This window comes from Pseudorca crassidens, chromosome 13 (assembly GCF_039906515.1).
Source record: "Pseudorca crassidens isolate mPseCra1 chromosome 13, mPseCra1.hap1, whole genome shotgun sequence".
Classification (NCBI taxonomy): domain Eukaryota; kingdom Metazoa; phylum Chordata; class Mammalia; order Artiodactyla; family Delphinidae; genus Pseudorca; species Pseudorca crassidens.
Window position 1 is genome coordinate 56,778,507 of NC_090308.1, and position 17,383 is coordinate 56,795,889.

Consider the following 17,383-nt stretch of genomic DNA (forward strand, 5'->3'; position numbering starts at 1 on the left):
TAGGAAGTTCTTCTCTAGAGATCCCTTCTGTATTTAAAATATCACTTGTCTGTGAAAGACCCAAAATAAGTTATTCCAGCTGTTCCCCATCCCAAGTTACAGTCTTATTTCTCCACCTGCCTTCTGAATGTTGCCACATGGACTTACCGCCATCATTTCAAATTCAGCATGTCTAAAACTGAATCAGATATCAAAATTTTGCTCTAATATCACTTTCTTACCTTAATGTTATCACTCTGCATCTACTTATGTTGACTTCAAATATCAAATTTGCTTTTTAATTTTTCTCCTCCCTTAATTTCCTTAGTTCTTTATCTGCTTAATCTTCTTTTAGTCTATCCTCAATCTAGCCTGATTTGCAAACTGTCATTGATCAGAAATTAAATGTATTGGAGACGGGAACTAGATAAGTTGTGCTTAGTAGACATAGAATAAGTGTTGACACCTGAACAAAGACTTGAAAGAAGTAAGAAGGTTGACCACATGAATATCTAGCGAACAACATTTCAGGCCAAGGGAACGGGAGAAGTTCTAAAGCAGGCGCATCTGGTGTGTTGAAGGCGCAACAAGAAGAAGGTGTAGCTGAAGTGGAATAAGCGTGGGGAGGAGAGTAGTAGGAGATAAAGCTAGAGATGTGGGTGGTCAGTGGTCATACTGGTCATGTGGGAGATTAGACACCATGGTAGGGACTTTGATTTTTATTCTGGGCGAAATGAGAACCATTGTAGGTTTTCAATCAGCGGACTGACAGGATCTATTCATACCGTTAAAAAGGCCAATTATAATCATAAATGTTATAAATAATTTAAACTTCCCTATTGAAAGACAGAAATTCTCAGATTTATTTTTTTAAATCCCACTAAAAATGATTTATAAGCAACATATCAAATCAAAATGATATAGAAAAGTAGAAAATTGGGCATTGAAAGAAGACCTGAAGGAGAGTACCAAAGAGAAACCAATAGCTACAGAACTAAAATCAGACAAAATGAGATTCAAGGCAATAAAGATTAAAAAGGACAATGAAGAATGGTTATATTGATAACAAGTACAATCACTAAAAGTTACAGTAGATTATAAATTTTTAGATAACTAGAAATATAGCATCAAAATATATAAAGCAGGGCTTCCCTGGTGGTGCAGTGGTTGAGAGTCCGCCTGCCGATGCAGGGGACACGGGTTCGTGCCCCAGTCTGGAGGATCCCACATGCCGTGGAGCGGCTGGGCCCGTGAGCCATGGCCGCTGAGCCTGCGCGTCCGGAGCCTGTGCTCCGCAATGGGAGAGGCCACAGCAGTGAGAGGCCCACGTACCGCAAATATATATATATATATATATATATATATAAAGCAAAACCAATAGAAATCTAAGATGTTAACTAAATTATAGTCATGTTGAGAGACTTTAACACATATCCCTCAAAAATCAGCATGTCAAAGAGATATAAAGTATTTCATAAAATAAAAGATTTGAATAACAATAGCCTTGAATATGTGTATGTGTTCGTAGTACCCCCAAAAAAGAATATGCCGTACTTAAAAACACTAATGGAATTTTAGTTATAAAAATATACCATGGGGCTTCCCTGGTGGCACAGTGGTTGAGAGTCCGCCTGCTGATGCAGGGGACACGGGTTCGTGTCCCGGTCCTGGAAGATCCCACATGCCGCGGAGCAGCTGGGCCCATGAGCCATGGCCGCTGAGCCTGCGCGTCTGGAGCCTGTGCTCTGCAACGGGAGAGGCCACAACAGTGAGAGGCCTGCGTACCGCAAAAAATACATGTATATACCATGTACTAGACTACAAAGAGCAACTCACTGTATTTCAGAATGTAGAGATCATAAGGCTACATTCTCACAGTGTAATGCAATAAAACCAGAAATAAACAAGAGAAAGGATGGCAAAAAAACTAACTGCTTGGCATTTAACTACTTTTATTCTAGTGAAAGATGAAATTTTTTTTAAAATAGGTATAAGCTAGAACTATACAAAAATAAAGATGTTTTAGAACAAAACTTATGAATTTTAATCAACGCACAGTTCCAAGGAACATTCATGTCTTTAGGGCACCTACAGGAAAGCGTGAATGCTTGAAAATAATTAAATATCCGTCTCAAGAAACTAGAAGAACATTAGCAAAAACAAATACAAGAAGAATATATAAAAATAAAAATTGAAGTTAATAAAATGGGAAACAAAAACTACACTAATATTATTTATTATTGTGTCTGCTGTATTTGAGATGCTGTTTCAAGAGCCTAACTCATTTAGTACTGTTATGACCCCCATTTTATAAATGAAGAAACTGAAGCACAGGGAGATTAAGCAGCTTGCCCACAGTCAGGCAGGTCTGAGTGACAGAGGCAGAACTACTGATAGAATCCAGGCATTCTGGTTCCAGAGGCCACATTCTTCATCCCTGAGCCCATTATCAGGTCCAGAATTCAAATATCCATACTTTCTCTCCAGATCTCTTTTCAGTGCTGTGATGGAAAATGTGTTGTCTTTGGAGACCATACCATACTAATTCTGAATGTATAATACTTTTGTTCGTTTGATGCAAAAAAAAATTGTCATTTTTAATATCTATACCTTTACATCTGGATAAAAATGGGAAAACGTGCCTAAATAAAGTTTAACAAGTTACATATTTTACTTAGTCTGCTATAGCATGCCCTGCAATTTTCTTTCTGATTGGCCCTTATATCTTTTTATTATTGTCTGTGTTAAAATCACCTATACGCAAAGCTAGAAGCAAAGAAAGGCACAGGAAATTGGTACACTTTTTCTACTTATTTGTAGATCTCGTAAAAGTTTTAAGAAACCTAAAATCATTGTCTCAAATGAAGAGCTTGTGTTATATGTAGTTTTAATATATACTTCATGCTTCCTGTCATTCAGTGCCATAAATTGAGATTTGACTTTTCTTTGGGTGGGAGGGTCTTGTATACACACTTATGTGCATGCATGTATCTGTAACAAGGAAAAGCTGAAGTTTATTTAAAATACAAAGGGCAAACACCACTCTCAAAATATAGTCACATATAGGTAAATAAATATGACCCAATTCTCCAACCCCCTTCATTTAATCATATTACTGTAAAGTGTCCCCCCAACACCACCACCAAAAATAAAATTTATGTTGAGAAAGATTTCAGTTCCTGGTTGTTCTCTGTTTGTCTGTGTATATTCTTAAGTTTTTGATATGCATGTATATGCAAATATATGTATGCTTATAAAGATACATATTTATATGTGTAAATATATATGTAGACACACATACATATATACATTAGTTCATTCAAATATATATAAACACATGTATTGGTGCATCATGAAATCTAATATATTTCAAATTGAGTTCTGGATTCAATTTGTATGTTCAATTTTACTCTCTGTTTTCCCCTGAGAAAGCTTCTAAATAATTCTAGGGCAAAAAAATGTTGTGGTAGTTTCAGCTGTCCCTGCAACCACTTTCATTATTTGTGTCATTATTACTGCTGCATAATCTGAACATAAAAAAACATGGTGCTGTAACAAATGACTTCCCAGTACTGACAGTTATAGCAGCAGCATTTCAATACTGATGAAAAATTTCCCAGCGAGGTCTCTGGCCAGGTTTACATAAACCAAACAGGAAATAGCTGCCACTATTCACATTAAATCCAAACTGTTTGGTGTAACTTTATCTATGTTTTACATTACAATAAAATCTCTTTCATTTTCAGCTGGTGAAATTGCGTCCTTATTAACGTTGGAAAAAGATAACTTGAAGTTTCATGTGTGGTATTCTTGTTTGTCCTTTGATAAGATCTTTTAAAGATAATATTTTAAAAGTTGTTTTACTTTTTGACTGTTTAAATTTAATGAACTTTGTAAAATTTTATGATAGGGAGAGGTTTGTTTATAATTTCTTCCCAGTGGACTGCTAATAGAAGTTAGCTTGTCTAGCCCATGTGCTAGATGCTGTCAGTATCAAACTGCCTTTGACTTTCACACCTCTCAGGGGACTAGTAATTGTTGTGTTCAAACAGCCTGTAATTGTGATCCCGCTGGCTTTCTCAGTATGCTTCTGGCTATTAGAATCATTAAACAACTCAGCACCTGTTAACAGCATTGTAAATATTCAACCCTGCTTGTGTGCAGGTTGAATCCAATATAGAGAAATCTTACAGAGCTCAGCCTCATAAATTAGGGCCTCTGACAAGTCAATTATTGTGAAACTGGGTTTCTCTGTGAAATAAATGAAATAGCATGCTGACAAAAAGGTAGGCTGTCTGTTTATGGCAAAGAGAAGATAATGACTTGAGGATTCAATGCAGTGAGCGTGAAACTACATTGTATCCTTTATCCATAATTAAACAGTTGTATAATATTTCTGTTTTAATAACCAGTAAATTATAAATTTTCTACTGTGGAAAGTGCAACATGAAAACAGACCTTTTTACTTAGCAGTTGCATGCTTTTTTCAAGTTAGTAAAGTGGTTATTGAAATTAATGATATGTAATTTTTTTAAGCTAAATGCTTATAATTGTTTAGGCTAGAAATTGCACAGTGACTGAAAAGTTTACATGTTAGAAGCGAAGGCCATATAATGCTACTAATGAAGATCATGTAAATATAAACTCCATCCTTTATTCACAAAGAAAGTGTTAGAATATATTCTCTCTCAAAATTTTATGGGACCTAAAAAATAATTCCATTTACACTTAGTTTTATTACTTTAAAAAGTGTCTTATAAATTATACATTTAATTAAGATGTAGCAGTATACTTTCTTAAGGATTTGAAAATATTTATGTAACCTTAGAATCTCAGTTCAAATATTAACAAAGAATAATATTTGGTATAAATCAGTGAAGTCATACCACTAACAAAAATAGATGCATTTTAGTATTTGTGTTGGCTGCATGGGAGAAAGTTTTTTAATGATTGAGATTTTAACTAGCCCTCTCTATTTTTAAAGTTGTCACTTTTAAAAAATAAATAAAGTTATCACATATGCCAGAATATCTGAAGAAAACAATTTTAGGGATTTTTAAAATTCTAGATTACCCCTCCAGATGTAATAAGGATAAAAGTTTTGATATTGAATAAATTGAATGTCAATTCGATTACTTAAATTGAGTTTTTCATTTCTCATATGCAAGTCAGTAAGAATGTTGGTGAGCATATTGAAAAAGAACAACTATATTAAGAAATAATCCATGGAAGTTTTTAAAGTTATTCTGTTCAAAAAATGCATTAAGTTTTAGCAAGTTAGATTATGATATTTTAGTGTAGCCATCAGATAATTTGTTGCAGTCTCAGAGCCATGATTTTACTTCATTTTTTTTTCTTTTTTACAACTCACTGTAAATGTTTAAAAAATATTTACCCTGACTGTACTTTCTCTGGATAAAAGCCACAAAGTAGTCTAAAAATTTTTCCAATAGATGTAAATGAACAAACTTCAGAAGGGATATTAGCCCATCAAAATATATCTTGTAAATACATAAAACAGTGAGTAAAATAATTATTAAAAAAAGAACCTATAATTTTTGGAGAAAAGTTTTTATCATTAATGGTTTTCAGTATTATTTGTAAGTGTACCAAATTATTCATTTAAGCATAATATGGTAATCTTGGCATTCCAGTTATACCTACATGGGAATGACTTATGGTGATCCTTAGCAGTAACCATGAGATTGTTTGTTTTCAAATGGCCTAAGAAACTTATAGATAAAAATGGAATCATAACTTTTTGTTTTTCACAGTAATATTATTTTCATAATGTCTTCCTTCTGTAATTTTAATTGCATAAAGATAGCTTGATTCTTGCTCTGCAAATAGTACTACTTATTCAGTGTCCTGGGCACATTTTCACTGTTTTTTTTACTATTTAGATATAACTTTATCAACTATATATTAGTCCAGACAGCTGAAAATCGTGTTGGAAAATTTATAGGCTTAGCAAGCCAAAAGAATGTGAAATATAAAGTAAGCACTTACGTTGCAGAAAGTTTGGCTGATAAATTTCATTTGTTGGGGGAAAAAAATGAAAGACAAAAAAATATTGTTAATAATCTGAAACAGCTTTGGGGATCTGTCTCTTTTATGGAGGCTTGAATGTTCAGAATTTTTATTTTCACCTCTAATGCAGAATAAATTATTCTAACTATATACTCTCACAGTTCAGGATAAAGGAAATATTTTCTAATGGTTTCTAATGCTGGTTTTTCACCTTCACATATGCCTGGCTAGATAAAAGTAGGTGCATTTTGTTTAAAGTAACAACAGCACTGATCTGTCTAGTATTTGTTCATTGATAAATATTGCTTTATTTTGGTTTATGAAAAGAACTTTTCCAGGAAGGGCAATAATTTCTCTACAGACTAAAATTTAAAGTAACTAATTCTCTTTTATGAGAATTAAAATCCTCAGCATATAACTATGATTTACAGTTATTTTCCCAAATAAATAACCTATTATTAATCCATACTCAGTGGAAACTCATATATTTGGTTGTACCTAGACTTTTGGGCTAACTTCTCTTTCTAGTGAAAATATATCCTGCCATGATTTAAGTTCTGCTTTTTCTGTTTTTAAATAAATTTTTATAGTATTGACCCCAAATCTTTCCCTTGGAAGAAAGGAAAAGAAAAAAAAAAAATCACCATGCTTGAGAGGCCTTTAGACCTCTCCCATTTGAGATTGTTAACACTTTCTTCCTCAGGCTGTGACCACCCCCTTCCTAGTCCTGTACAGATATAAATCCCTCGTGCTGGGTTTCAGTGATGAGAGTCTGTTCTCTGAGGCCACTTTCCACTCCTGTTCTTTGACTTGGGTAGAGGTAGGGCATGTAATTCTCCATGCTGACTAGTGGACAGGGTTCACACAACAGGAATTAGCAATCTGCCATGACTGTGGAGGCAGTCCCTCACCTCTTGGATCTTTTCCCAGACACGGATTCCTAGTGATCTTAGGGATTTGCCAAAAATCTCTTGGAGTTACAGGGAGTAGCATTCAGGTGAATCGCATGTCCTTAGGTTTTTTACTCAGAAGATATATAGAGCTGAACCTATGTGTTTTCTGTATAGGTAAGCTTACTTACAAATGCTTATTTTGTTAGCCTGATGATGTTCCTTCTAATCTTTAGAATATTTACTTCTTAAGCATTAGGGGAACAATTGACTAAATTTCCTAAAAGAACTCATCTGCCACCCAAATCAATTGTTCTTTGAGTTTTTTAATGTTACTGAGGATGAGATTTTACATAAAAAAGGGAATTATATATTTATATATAATATGCTTCTCACTTTTTCTAAATCTAGTATATAAGTTTAGTTTGCTGTAGATGTGTAAACTGAAATAATGTCAGTTTTAACACTGGAAAATTCGTATCTTTTTAATGTGCTGCTGAATTTTATCTGCTTATCTTGCATATTTTTAACATATTGCCATTGTTCATCAGTGTCAATAAACCTTAGTATGGGGATTTTGATCTGTAAAATGGAAGTGGTAATTGCATTTGCTTTATTCCTTTGATTTGCTATAAATGGATTTTTTTTTAATTCTGAAAAGAGCGAGGTGAAATTGAAATGATGGTTTTAATAAGAAATATTTTGAAACAAATAATGACCTTGCTTGTTTTCTAGCTACTACAATTTGAGTGATGTGAGCCATGATTCTGTGAACAAGTTTCTGTCTAATCTGGTTGAGAAGTCCCTGGTTGAATTGGAACATTCCTACTGTATTGAGATGGGAGAGGTACGACTTGGTCATACACATTCCAATTGAAAAGATGGCCCAGCTTTTTAACAATAGGGCTTTTGCTTCTAATGATAACCAAAAATTGTAATGAAACAGTTGGAACAGCAACCTACAGTATGAATTATTAATTTTACGAATATATACACTTCTATTGTACTTTTTATTTATGTTATTTTATATTTCTTTTGAAACAGGATAATCGGAGCATTGAACCACTGACATATGGCCGGATTGCCTCTTATTACTATTTAAAGCACCAAACAGTTAAAATGTTCAAGGAGCGTTTGAAACCTGAATGTGGTACTGAAGAATTGCTTTCAATTCTAAGTGTGAGTTTCATGATATTATTGCATTGTTTTTAATACATAGAGATTATATTTTATATATTTCATACCTTCACTTTTAATTTGGGTCTTAATTTGTTGCCATCTAGTTCCTCTTGAAATTTGGCAGAAACTGTTTATGAAGTTCTTTCTTCTGTCAAACACGATCACTACAAAGCAAATCTGGACTAAATTCCCCATTAAGATTACCGTGTAATTTATCATCCAAACTTGGGTCAGTCTGAGAATGGAATGGGGCACTATTGATATTTAAGCCAGGATAATAGGTATAAACTGGCCTCTCCTCAGCAGCCAGGTGATCTCCCTAGCCTTCAGTGTAATAACCTCTCTGGATTATAGTTGAAAGCTTTTCTTATTGCTTTTTTTGGGTAATTCTTGTTGGAACTATGCTGTTGCTGATGTTTCTTAACATAAGGCTCCACTTGATTAAGTTCTCTTAGAATTAATGCCAGATAAGTTAACTCCTCCCATTCCCCCCTTCCAAAAGAAAATATACAATCAGATTTATCACATGGTAAAAAACTATACTATGTTCATTTTGCTTTTTTGCCGAGAAGCTAAGAACTAAATTTAATATTGAAGTTAAAATTCCTATTAGGAGTATCTTCTCCACTTCCTTCCTTCATATTATATATGCATTATTTTGTTGTTGTTGTTGACTTTAAGTGTAATAATTTACCATAAAACTTTGTTGGCACATTAATCAGGATATACGTTATAAGTAAATACGGTATTTTATTTTACCCCTCAGGTGTGTTGGTACTTTTTTAAAAAGTTAAGACCCATTGGGCTCTAATGTCTTTAAGGTCCTTCTCTTATAAATACACTGATTCTGCTGTAGTTCACTTATTAGCTTTTTTCCTACCTCTCCTATTGCTTTATCATTCTCAATAGACATCAGTATCCCATTCACAGTTTTCCAATTTTTCAGTGTTTTCCCTTTGAGAAACTAGTGTAGAGATTTTGCTTATGGCATAGGGCCAAATACATTGTAATGAGTCAGAAAATATTTGTTCATGAATTGATGGATGGGTGGATGGGTCCTGTATAAATCAGTTTTCTATTGTTTGCTCTATGGAAATGAGTAGAGGATTAAAGTACATGAGGCAGCTTTCAAGAAAATGATTTTGCTGTCAAATTAACAATTCATTTCTGAGGTAAGAATATTTTTTAAAAATTAAGAATCTCTTTTAGATTTCTAAGAATGAGGTTTTTATCATTTCCTAGACAGATATTCATAAAAACAGGATTTTTCTGGGGGGAAGACAGTAAAATCATGGTTAGTTAATTTCAGCAAGCATCTTAAACTAGTATCTGTTAGATTTAAGAATATAATGTTTCTTTCAGATTTACCTACCGTGATATATTTACCTAATTTAGTATTTTAAAGTACTTGGGAACACATAATAACAGCTAATACCTCTGAGCACTTTTCATGTGACAGGCCTTATTCTAGGAACTTTACATTGATAAACTCATTTAATCCTAACAAAGCCACTCATTTGATATTGATAACATCCCATTATTATTCCTATTCCTATTATTTAAGAGTAACCAACTTGTCCAAGGTTGCACATCAAGTGAGTAGTTTGCAGTCTAGCACCTTAGTATGCGTTCTTAACCACTGCACTGTGCTGCCTCTCATGCCCCTCCCTCTCTCTCTCTCTCTCTCTCTCTCTCTCTCTCTCTCTCTCTCTCTCTCTCTCTCTCTCACACACACACACACACACACACACACACACACACACACACAGAGTGAGCTGGAAAATACCGAGTTGGGAGGTTCAAAGTATGTCTAGACTAGATGCACATTGTTCGTAAAAGTTTGTGAAAACCATATGCCTATTCCACCCTACTAAAAAAAAAACCCAAATGTATATAGTACCAAGGGAATTCAGTCATTTTTCTCTTCAGTTTTTTCCATAAAAAGGCACTGATAGAGCAAGAGGTCTGTTCACATCCTTTCAGTAGCCTGTTTCTTTCCAGCATCACACTGCCTAAAACCAGTACTGATCTCATGGTATATCTTTATTAAAATAAAGTCAACTCTTTTGTGAATAATACAAGAACAACTCATCTGCAGATATACAGAAGGTAAACTACAGTATTTACATAGATATTGTTCTGCATTGTCCCTTAATGATTTCTACAGCAACAATGATATAATCTCTTCATCCTATGGTGTCTAGTCCATGAAACTCTCAACTTCTGCTACGTAGTGTCTAAGTCTGTAATATCTAAGTGAGACCTCTTTTTGAGGGAGGACACTGGGACATTAGAAGTATAGGACTCATATGGATAAGGAGATCTGCAGGTACCATGATTTTGCTAATTTCTTATCTAGAAATTATTCTCTATGTACTAGAGAACATATGTGTAACTAACAGAGAAACATTAAGTAATAAAGCAGGATTGTGTTTGAAGTAATTATAGTACAATTTCTAGAAATCATTCTTTCACTGAAAAGTGTTTTTAAATATTATTTTGTGATCACACCAGAGAGTCCTAAATGACTCACATAGCTTCGTTATCTTCTCTGCTCTTACCTCCAAAACTGCATATTAATCTCCTTGTGGTTTTGAAACAAGGAGATACAACTGGTCAAGCAGGAGCTATAGAGAAGAGGATGACAAGCACAACAGGACAAAGAAAAGCAGTGTGTGTGAAAGACCTCGTTCCACTACCATTGCTTTTGTTTTTATAATGTTTAATAATGTCACATTATGTTTTCGAACAATGCAGTATTATAACTTATTTACTATCAGCATCTCCTTTTACTAAGATACAGTGACATATTTCTGAAGTCATTTTCAAACTTTTTTATTTCTATAATTTATTACTTATTTTAAGAGGAATTTTTAGTATTCCCGAAAAGATCACAACTGAGAAGCTTCTAATCTCTTGAGTATTATTTTGAATTCACTATAATATTTCATCAATTTAATTTTGGCAGTGAATAAAGTTTTCTCATTATTTCTTAGGCTACATATTGTATTTAACTTTTGGTATTTGCTGTCTTTGGTATTAATGATAGTGTAGAAATTATGTTCATTAAGATTTTTATTTTAGGTGTTCTGAATATGTTGCAGTATGATTATTATTGGCCCAGAGAAAACAAACTAGAAGGTAACCACAGAATGAAAAAAGGAATATTAAAACATTCATTGGGGCTTCTCTGGTGGCGCAGTGGTTGAGAGTCCGCCTGCTGATGCAGGGGACATGGGTTTGTGCTCCGGTCTGGGAAGATCCCACATGCCGCGGAGCGGCTAGGCCCGTGAGCCACGGCCGCTGAGCCTGCGCATCCAGAGCCTGTGCTCCGCAACGGGAGAGGCCACAACAGTGAGAGGCCCGTGTACCGCAAAAAAAACAAAACAAAAAACATTCATTGACTTTCATCAAGCATTTAAAAATACATAAACTTTTAAGTAGGGATACAATTGTATTGCCTTTAGTTTTTTTTTCGAAACTAAAAAGAGAAAGCCATATAATCAGTTCATTTCATGGTATGCTTCCTTTCACAGTGTTTTTGGCCCTTCAGTCTTCCCTCTTCCACAGTGTTCCGTAGCAGAAGGTTGTCAGGTTTGGTTAAAAAAAATTTCCATACATTAGGTACATGTATACCCTAACTTTTGAATTCTATCCTTTTTGTTCTTTTCCTCTGTCAGTAGGCTTGTTGGGGTCAGCCTGGTATTTTGCAGAATAGTATTTATTATATTGACAGTATCACCCTTTTGACAAAGGATGGAGGCAACAGGAAATTTCTGAGTTTAATATAAAGATGAAAACTGAACTCTTCCAAATAGTAAGGAGGTAAGCTAAATGGAGTTGTCTTAAGAAATATCTTAAGCATATGATGAAGTATGTATAATTTAGATGTTTTATCCTTAATATGTTATTCTACATGTGTCCATATTAAATTCCATCAGTCACATTTCTACCCACAGACTATATATTGATTCATCCAAAAAATATTTACTTTGTGCCTACAATGTGTAAGGCTCATTCTAGGGGCAGGAGATAGAATAGTGAACATTAGTGGCAAACTGTGTGTGTGTGTGTCTGTGTGTCTGTGTCTGTGTTAATGCACAGATAATCTATGGGCCATGGTAATAAACTATGAAAGACTTGGGTGTTGCTCCTGACCTAGGTCATCAGCACAGTGTGACGCTCCAAGAAGCATAGCAGAATGTTGCCCACCATCAAAAAGAGCCTCTAGGGCTTCCCTGGTGGCGCAGTGGTTGAGAGTCCGCCTGCCGATGCAGGGGACATGGGTTCATGCCCCGGTTCGGGAAGATCCCACATGCCGTGGAGCAGCTGGGCCCGTGAGCCATGGCCGCTGAGCCTGCGCGTCCAGAGCCTGTGCTCCACAACAGGAGAGGTCACAACAGTGAGAGGCCCGCGTACCGGAAAAAAAAAGAGTCTCTAAAAACAGAACAGGATATAGTATTCTTCCTTCGTGTTAATCTTCCCTGTGCACGAGGTTTGCTATATACATTTCTGCTGACCCCACATCAAAAGAACATCATGGAGAAAGTTTGAATGGGCCCAAGGGAGCTGCTCATATGATGGGAGGTATGTGATTGGGGCATTGCAGTCTGCAGAGGCAGAGGATATGAATCAGGTAACAGATATTAAAATCATGGACCTTATGAATGGAGGCCCTCTTTAGATCATGAACACAAGTAACCTTTTTAATTAATAGGAAGTTCCATCTGATCCTGCAAGTAATAAACTCAGAGAATTTATTACTTCACTTGATGAATATAATGTAGGCCAAAAATATATAGATTAAAAAAGGGCTAGAAAGAATTTATGAATGATAAAACTACTAATGAATTGTGCGTGTCATATTTGGTGTGGCAGATGCTGATTATTCTGTTACAGACCAAGGAGACAGGAATGAGGATTAGATGAAAGTGTGTCATCTGTATGGTATTTTTCTCTTGGTCCACTAGATACTTGGAATATTTTTTTTTAAACATCTCTATTGGAGTATAATTGCTTTACAACGTTGTGTTAGTTTCTGCTGTATAACAAAGTGAATCAGCTATATGTATATATATATCCCCATATCCCCTCCCTCTTGCGTCTCCCTCCCTCCCACCCTCCCTATCCCACCCCTCTAGGTGGTCACAAAGCACCGAGCTGATCTCCCTGTGCCATGTGGCTGCTTCCCACTAGCTATCTGTTTTACATTTGGTAGTGTGTATATGTCCATGCCACTCTCTCACTTTGTCCCAGTTTACCCTTCCCCCTCCCCGTGTCAAATCCATTCTCTACTTCTGCGTCTTTATTCCTGTCCTGCCCCTAGGTTCATCAGAACCATTTTTTTTTTTTCAGATGATACTTGGAATATATTTTATCCTTCAGAATGTAGGGAGTGGGGGGTGTTATTTGATTTTCTAAATGTGACAGTCTATTATACTTTCAGGAACTAATTCCTGTTGATCACTGTTCCATTATATGTAAATCTTTATTTCAGTCAACACCAAAAAAGAAAACACACTTCCACTAATTTTTTTTCTCTGCTAACACCTCTTTTCAGATTTCTGTTTTCACTTACTCATCTTCTTCTTAAGAAACTGAGCTGTTTCTAGCTTACATTTTTAGATGTCATTGTCTTTAAATGATAGTAAAGTACTCTATTCTAGGTGTAAGACTGAAGATTTTTTTAAAACTATTTCTCTTCACTTATTCTATGACAGCAACCCATTTATTTAAATCTAGTTTTTCAATATATTCATTAAAAAGTAATAATAACTACCTTTTATGGAGCACCTACTACATGCCAGGCACTTAATATACATTATTTATAATCCTCAAACAACATGGTAAATGTTAATATATAGAAAATGAAACTGAGGTTTGATGAGGTTATTTAAGTTTTCCCAGGTTCCATACAAAGTAGCTCTTTAGAACTCTCTTCCCTATTCCTTACTTCCTCTCCTAGACATATTTATCCTTATCCTATGATTTAATTCCAAATGTAAAAAATTTTTTTAAGTATTGAAATGTAATGGTATATACTTTTTAAAAGTCAGTTAAGAAACAGAGTTGCTTTTAAAATTATGTGTGACCTTGTGACTTAGAATTACAGGTTTTAAATACACATGTTAATTACTGGCAAAATAGTTATTTCAACCTTCCTTATGGAAAACATAGATTTTAAGTTTTAAGCAATATCTTGCTATTTGAAAAGGTTAGATATTTTATAAGAACTCTTGCCAAGTTTTTTCTCAACACCATGAATTAGTAAGCTTCATAATTAAGGCAGCTGCTTCACACTTCTATTGTTAACCAGTGACATTACATCTGTCTTGCTCCATTGATGCCGTCCTCCTACTTATTGAAGCATTTAGCAGTTTTGGCAACAGGGATTACATGGCATGGAGTAAGTAGTCTAATTAGATATAAGTGAAAATCCTGAGGGAAAAGGATATTTAAAAAGTAATTTGAAGAATCTCTTAATGATGTTGGCACTGAAAGCCAAGTCTAGAGTAGAAGGTGCCAGTCATCGTGACAAACAAGGATTATGATTTGATATGTTCAGTGGACTTTTAGAAGGTAGCCTAAGAGTAATAGAAATAAAAAGATTTCAAAGTTGGGGAAATTTATTTGAGTGAATTTTTCATAATATGCTTACTGTAGTATTAATAGCTTTGAAAGAAAGCAAAATATGCCCCAAATGTATTCTGTCTCTAAATGAAACAAATGAACTTATTTACAAAACAGAAACAGACTTACAGATATCAAAAACAAGCTTATGGATGCCACAGGGGAAACATGGTGGTGGGGTGAGGATAAATCAGGAGCTTGGGATGAACATACACACACTACTATATATGAGATAGATAACCAACAAGGAACACAGGGAACTCCACTCAATATTCTGGGATAACCTATATGAGAAAAGAATCTTAAAAAGAATGAATATCTGTATATCTCTAACTGAATCACTTTGCTGTGCACCTGAAACTAACACAACATTGTAAATTTTCAGTAGATTTTTTAAAGATAAACTCAGTTGATAAGGTTCTTGTCACTACACAGAAACATGAGTTTATATATCAAATATCCAATTTGAAAAGTTGTGAAATTCTTATTTCTCCACAAAACCTTAGATATTGACTAAAAGTATGGGTTTCGTGTGTTAACATAAAATAGAACCATTCCAAATTTACAAAAGTACCATAAAAAATTAGATTTTTATATATTAATAAATTTCTGGGGACTTCCCTGGTGGCACAGTGGTTAAGAATCCGCCTGCCAATGCAAGGGACACAGGTTCGATCCCTGGTCCAGGAAGATCCCACATGCCACAGAGCAGCTAAGCCCGTGCACCACAACTAATGAGCCTGCGCTCTAGAGATTGTGAGCCACAACTACTGAGCTCACCCGCGCGCCTAGAGCCCGTGTTCCACAAGAGAAGCCACGGCAAATGAAAAGCCTGTGCACCACAACGAAGAGTAGCCCCTGCTCGCCACGACTAGAGAAAGCCCATGAGCAGCAACAAAGACCCAACGCAGCCATAAATAAATAAATAAACAAATAAATAAATTTGTTTGTTTATTTATTTATTTCCAGGTTTGACAGTTTTCTGCACTGCTTTATTTGAAAGCATACTGGTTCTTTCTTTGCTCTGCCCATATAGACGACATTTTCAGTGATATAGCATTTTTAATGCTTGAATTTTATCCTCTTTGGCACACAACCACAAATCTCTTGGTTGAAAATTACAAACGTATCTTTCTTAAACATAGGCTTGGAAAAATAAGCAAGAATTTTTTTTAAGAGAGAAATTTTAAATGGAATAAATAGAAAGGACAAGCCAGATACGAATACCATTGGTAGGGGACCCCACATGTAAATTAAAGAGTTCATTAAAGGAAAAATGAAAGGAAGGAAAGGTTAACCGAGTAACAGTGAACATCACCAACCTCATGGCCTTCCATTTCCAAATAACCTCGTGACAATTGCAGGATCCCATCTGCTACTCTTTATCATCCTAGTGAGGAAACCTAATGGGATATCTTCCAGGGTTCATGAGAAAGAGCTTCCTAACCCCCAGTCTGGAGAGCTGCTTGGCATCTTTTGGAGAGGCACAGATGGCAAATGTCTCGAAAAAAAGTATCTTTCTACTTCTCTTGGTCTCTTTTCCTTGAGCCCTTCCCTATTTTCCATTATTTCCTAGTTTCTTCCTAGCTTTCTGCACTTACAAGCTTTTCTTAGCACAGAGAAAAGTGAAATATTTTCCTGGTGAAAACCTTCATTCTCAGATCTGTTGTGATTTAGTAGATTCCTCTAAAGATTTTTAAGCTAATTGTGTTCTCATGAGCATAAAATGTATTTTTAATATTACCTGAAATTTGTCCTGTTTTAAATTTTTGATACTTTTTAAAAAATTACTTTTGGCTTCCTAAACTGTCCCACAGAATAACTGTCAATTACTGAGATTCTAAATGTTGGTGATTAAATAGGGTTGTTAATTAAGAAATAAGTTTAGATACCAAAGTATGACTATCCTTAATATTTCTTTCATTATTACCTAGTTTAACTTTCTCATTTTTTCAAAAAACAAAGACCCAGTTTTGCCCAAGATGACACAAACCGGTATGGAAAAATAATACAAAAACTCAGATCCCAAAGGGCAGAGTTGAAATTGGAATTCATATCCCCCAGCAACCTTTTAAATGCTCTTCTCTTTCTTTTCCCCTTTGCTATTTTGTACTTTTGTTTTTCCTCTTCTTGCATCTTATTTTGCCCTTTTATTTAAATAAAACTTACAAAACATGGTATGTAAAAGGGATATACCATTAACCTTCTCAGCCTAAGTTATAAGATTTGCTAAGTGTTCTATCCAATACTCATTGCTCTTGGGGAAATACCAAGGAAATAATAGATAGACCTGTATCTTTTAAGGAGATTTGTCCTAGAGCCCAAAGAACCTAATAAAAACAAAGGAGTAGGCTTATGTCGAGTCTATCTGTCTCTTCTGCTGTTGCTGCTTCATATAGTTCTGCCTCTGCACGGGAAGTGTTCAGTCCTGCTTATGGCATTCAAGGCAGAAGTGTTGCTGATGCTGTCCTCAAAAGTCAGAGTTACCAGCCTGGCCTACGTGCAGGATTAGATCACCAAACTCCTGGGGGTCACGTTAAAAGCATTTGCAAAAGGAGACTCCATTTAGACATTTTAAAATTACAAATAAAATCTTGAGTGGTTGCATATAAATTAAGTCATATTTGTAAAACTCCAGGGTAGTCTGCTTTTCAGGGAACCCCATCATGAATGAC

At 35.1% G+C, this 17,383-nt stretch overlaps 1 protein-coding gene across 5 annotated transcripts in view; it reads left to right on the forward strand.

Annotated features, from left to right (window-relative positions):
• Positions 1-17,383, forward strand: part of ASCC3 (activating signal cointegrator 1 complex subunit 3) — a 332,274-nt gene that overhangs the window by 249,725 nt on the left and 65,166 nt on the right. For all 5 annotated transcript variants that reach the window (XM_067702481.1, XM_067702479.1, XM_067702483.1 and 2 more), the window contains 2 exons: positions 7,635-7,746; positions 7,944-8,078. In XM_067702481.1, coding sequence (XP_067558582.1) covers positions 7,635-7,746; positions 7,944-8,078 — 247 coding nt within the window. The remainder of the gene's footprint in view (positions 1-7,634; positions 7,747-7,943; positions 8,079-17,383) is intronic.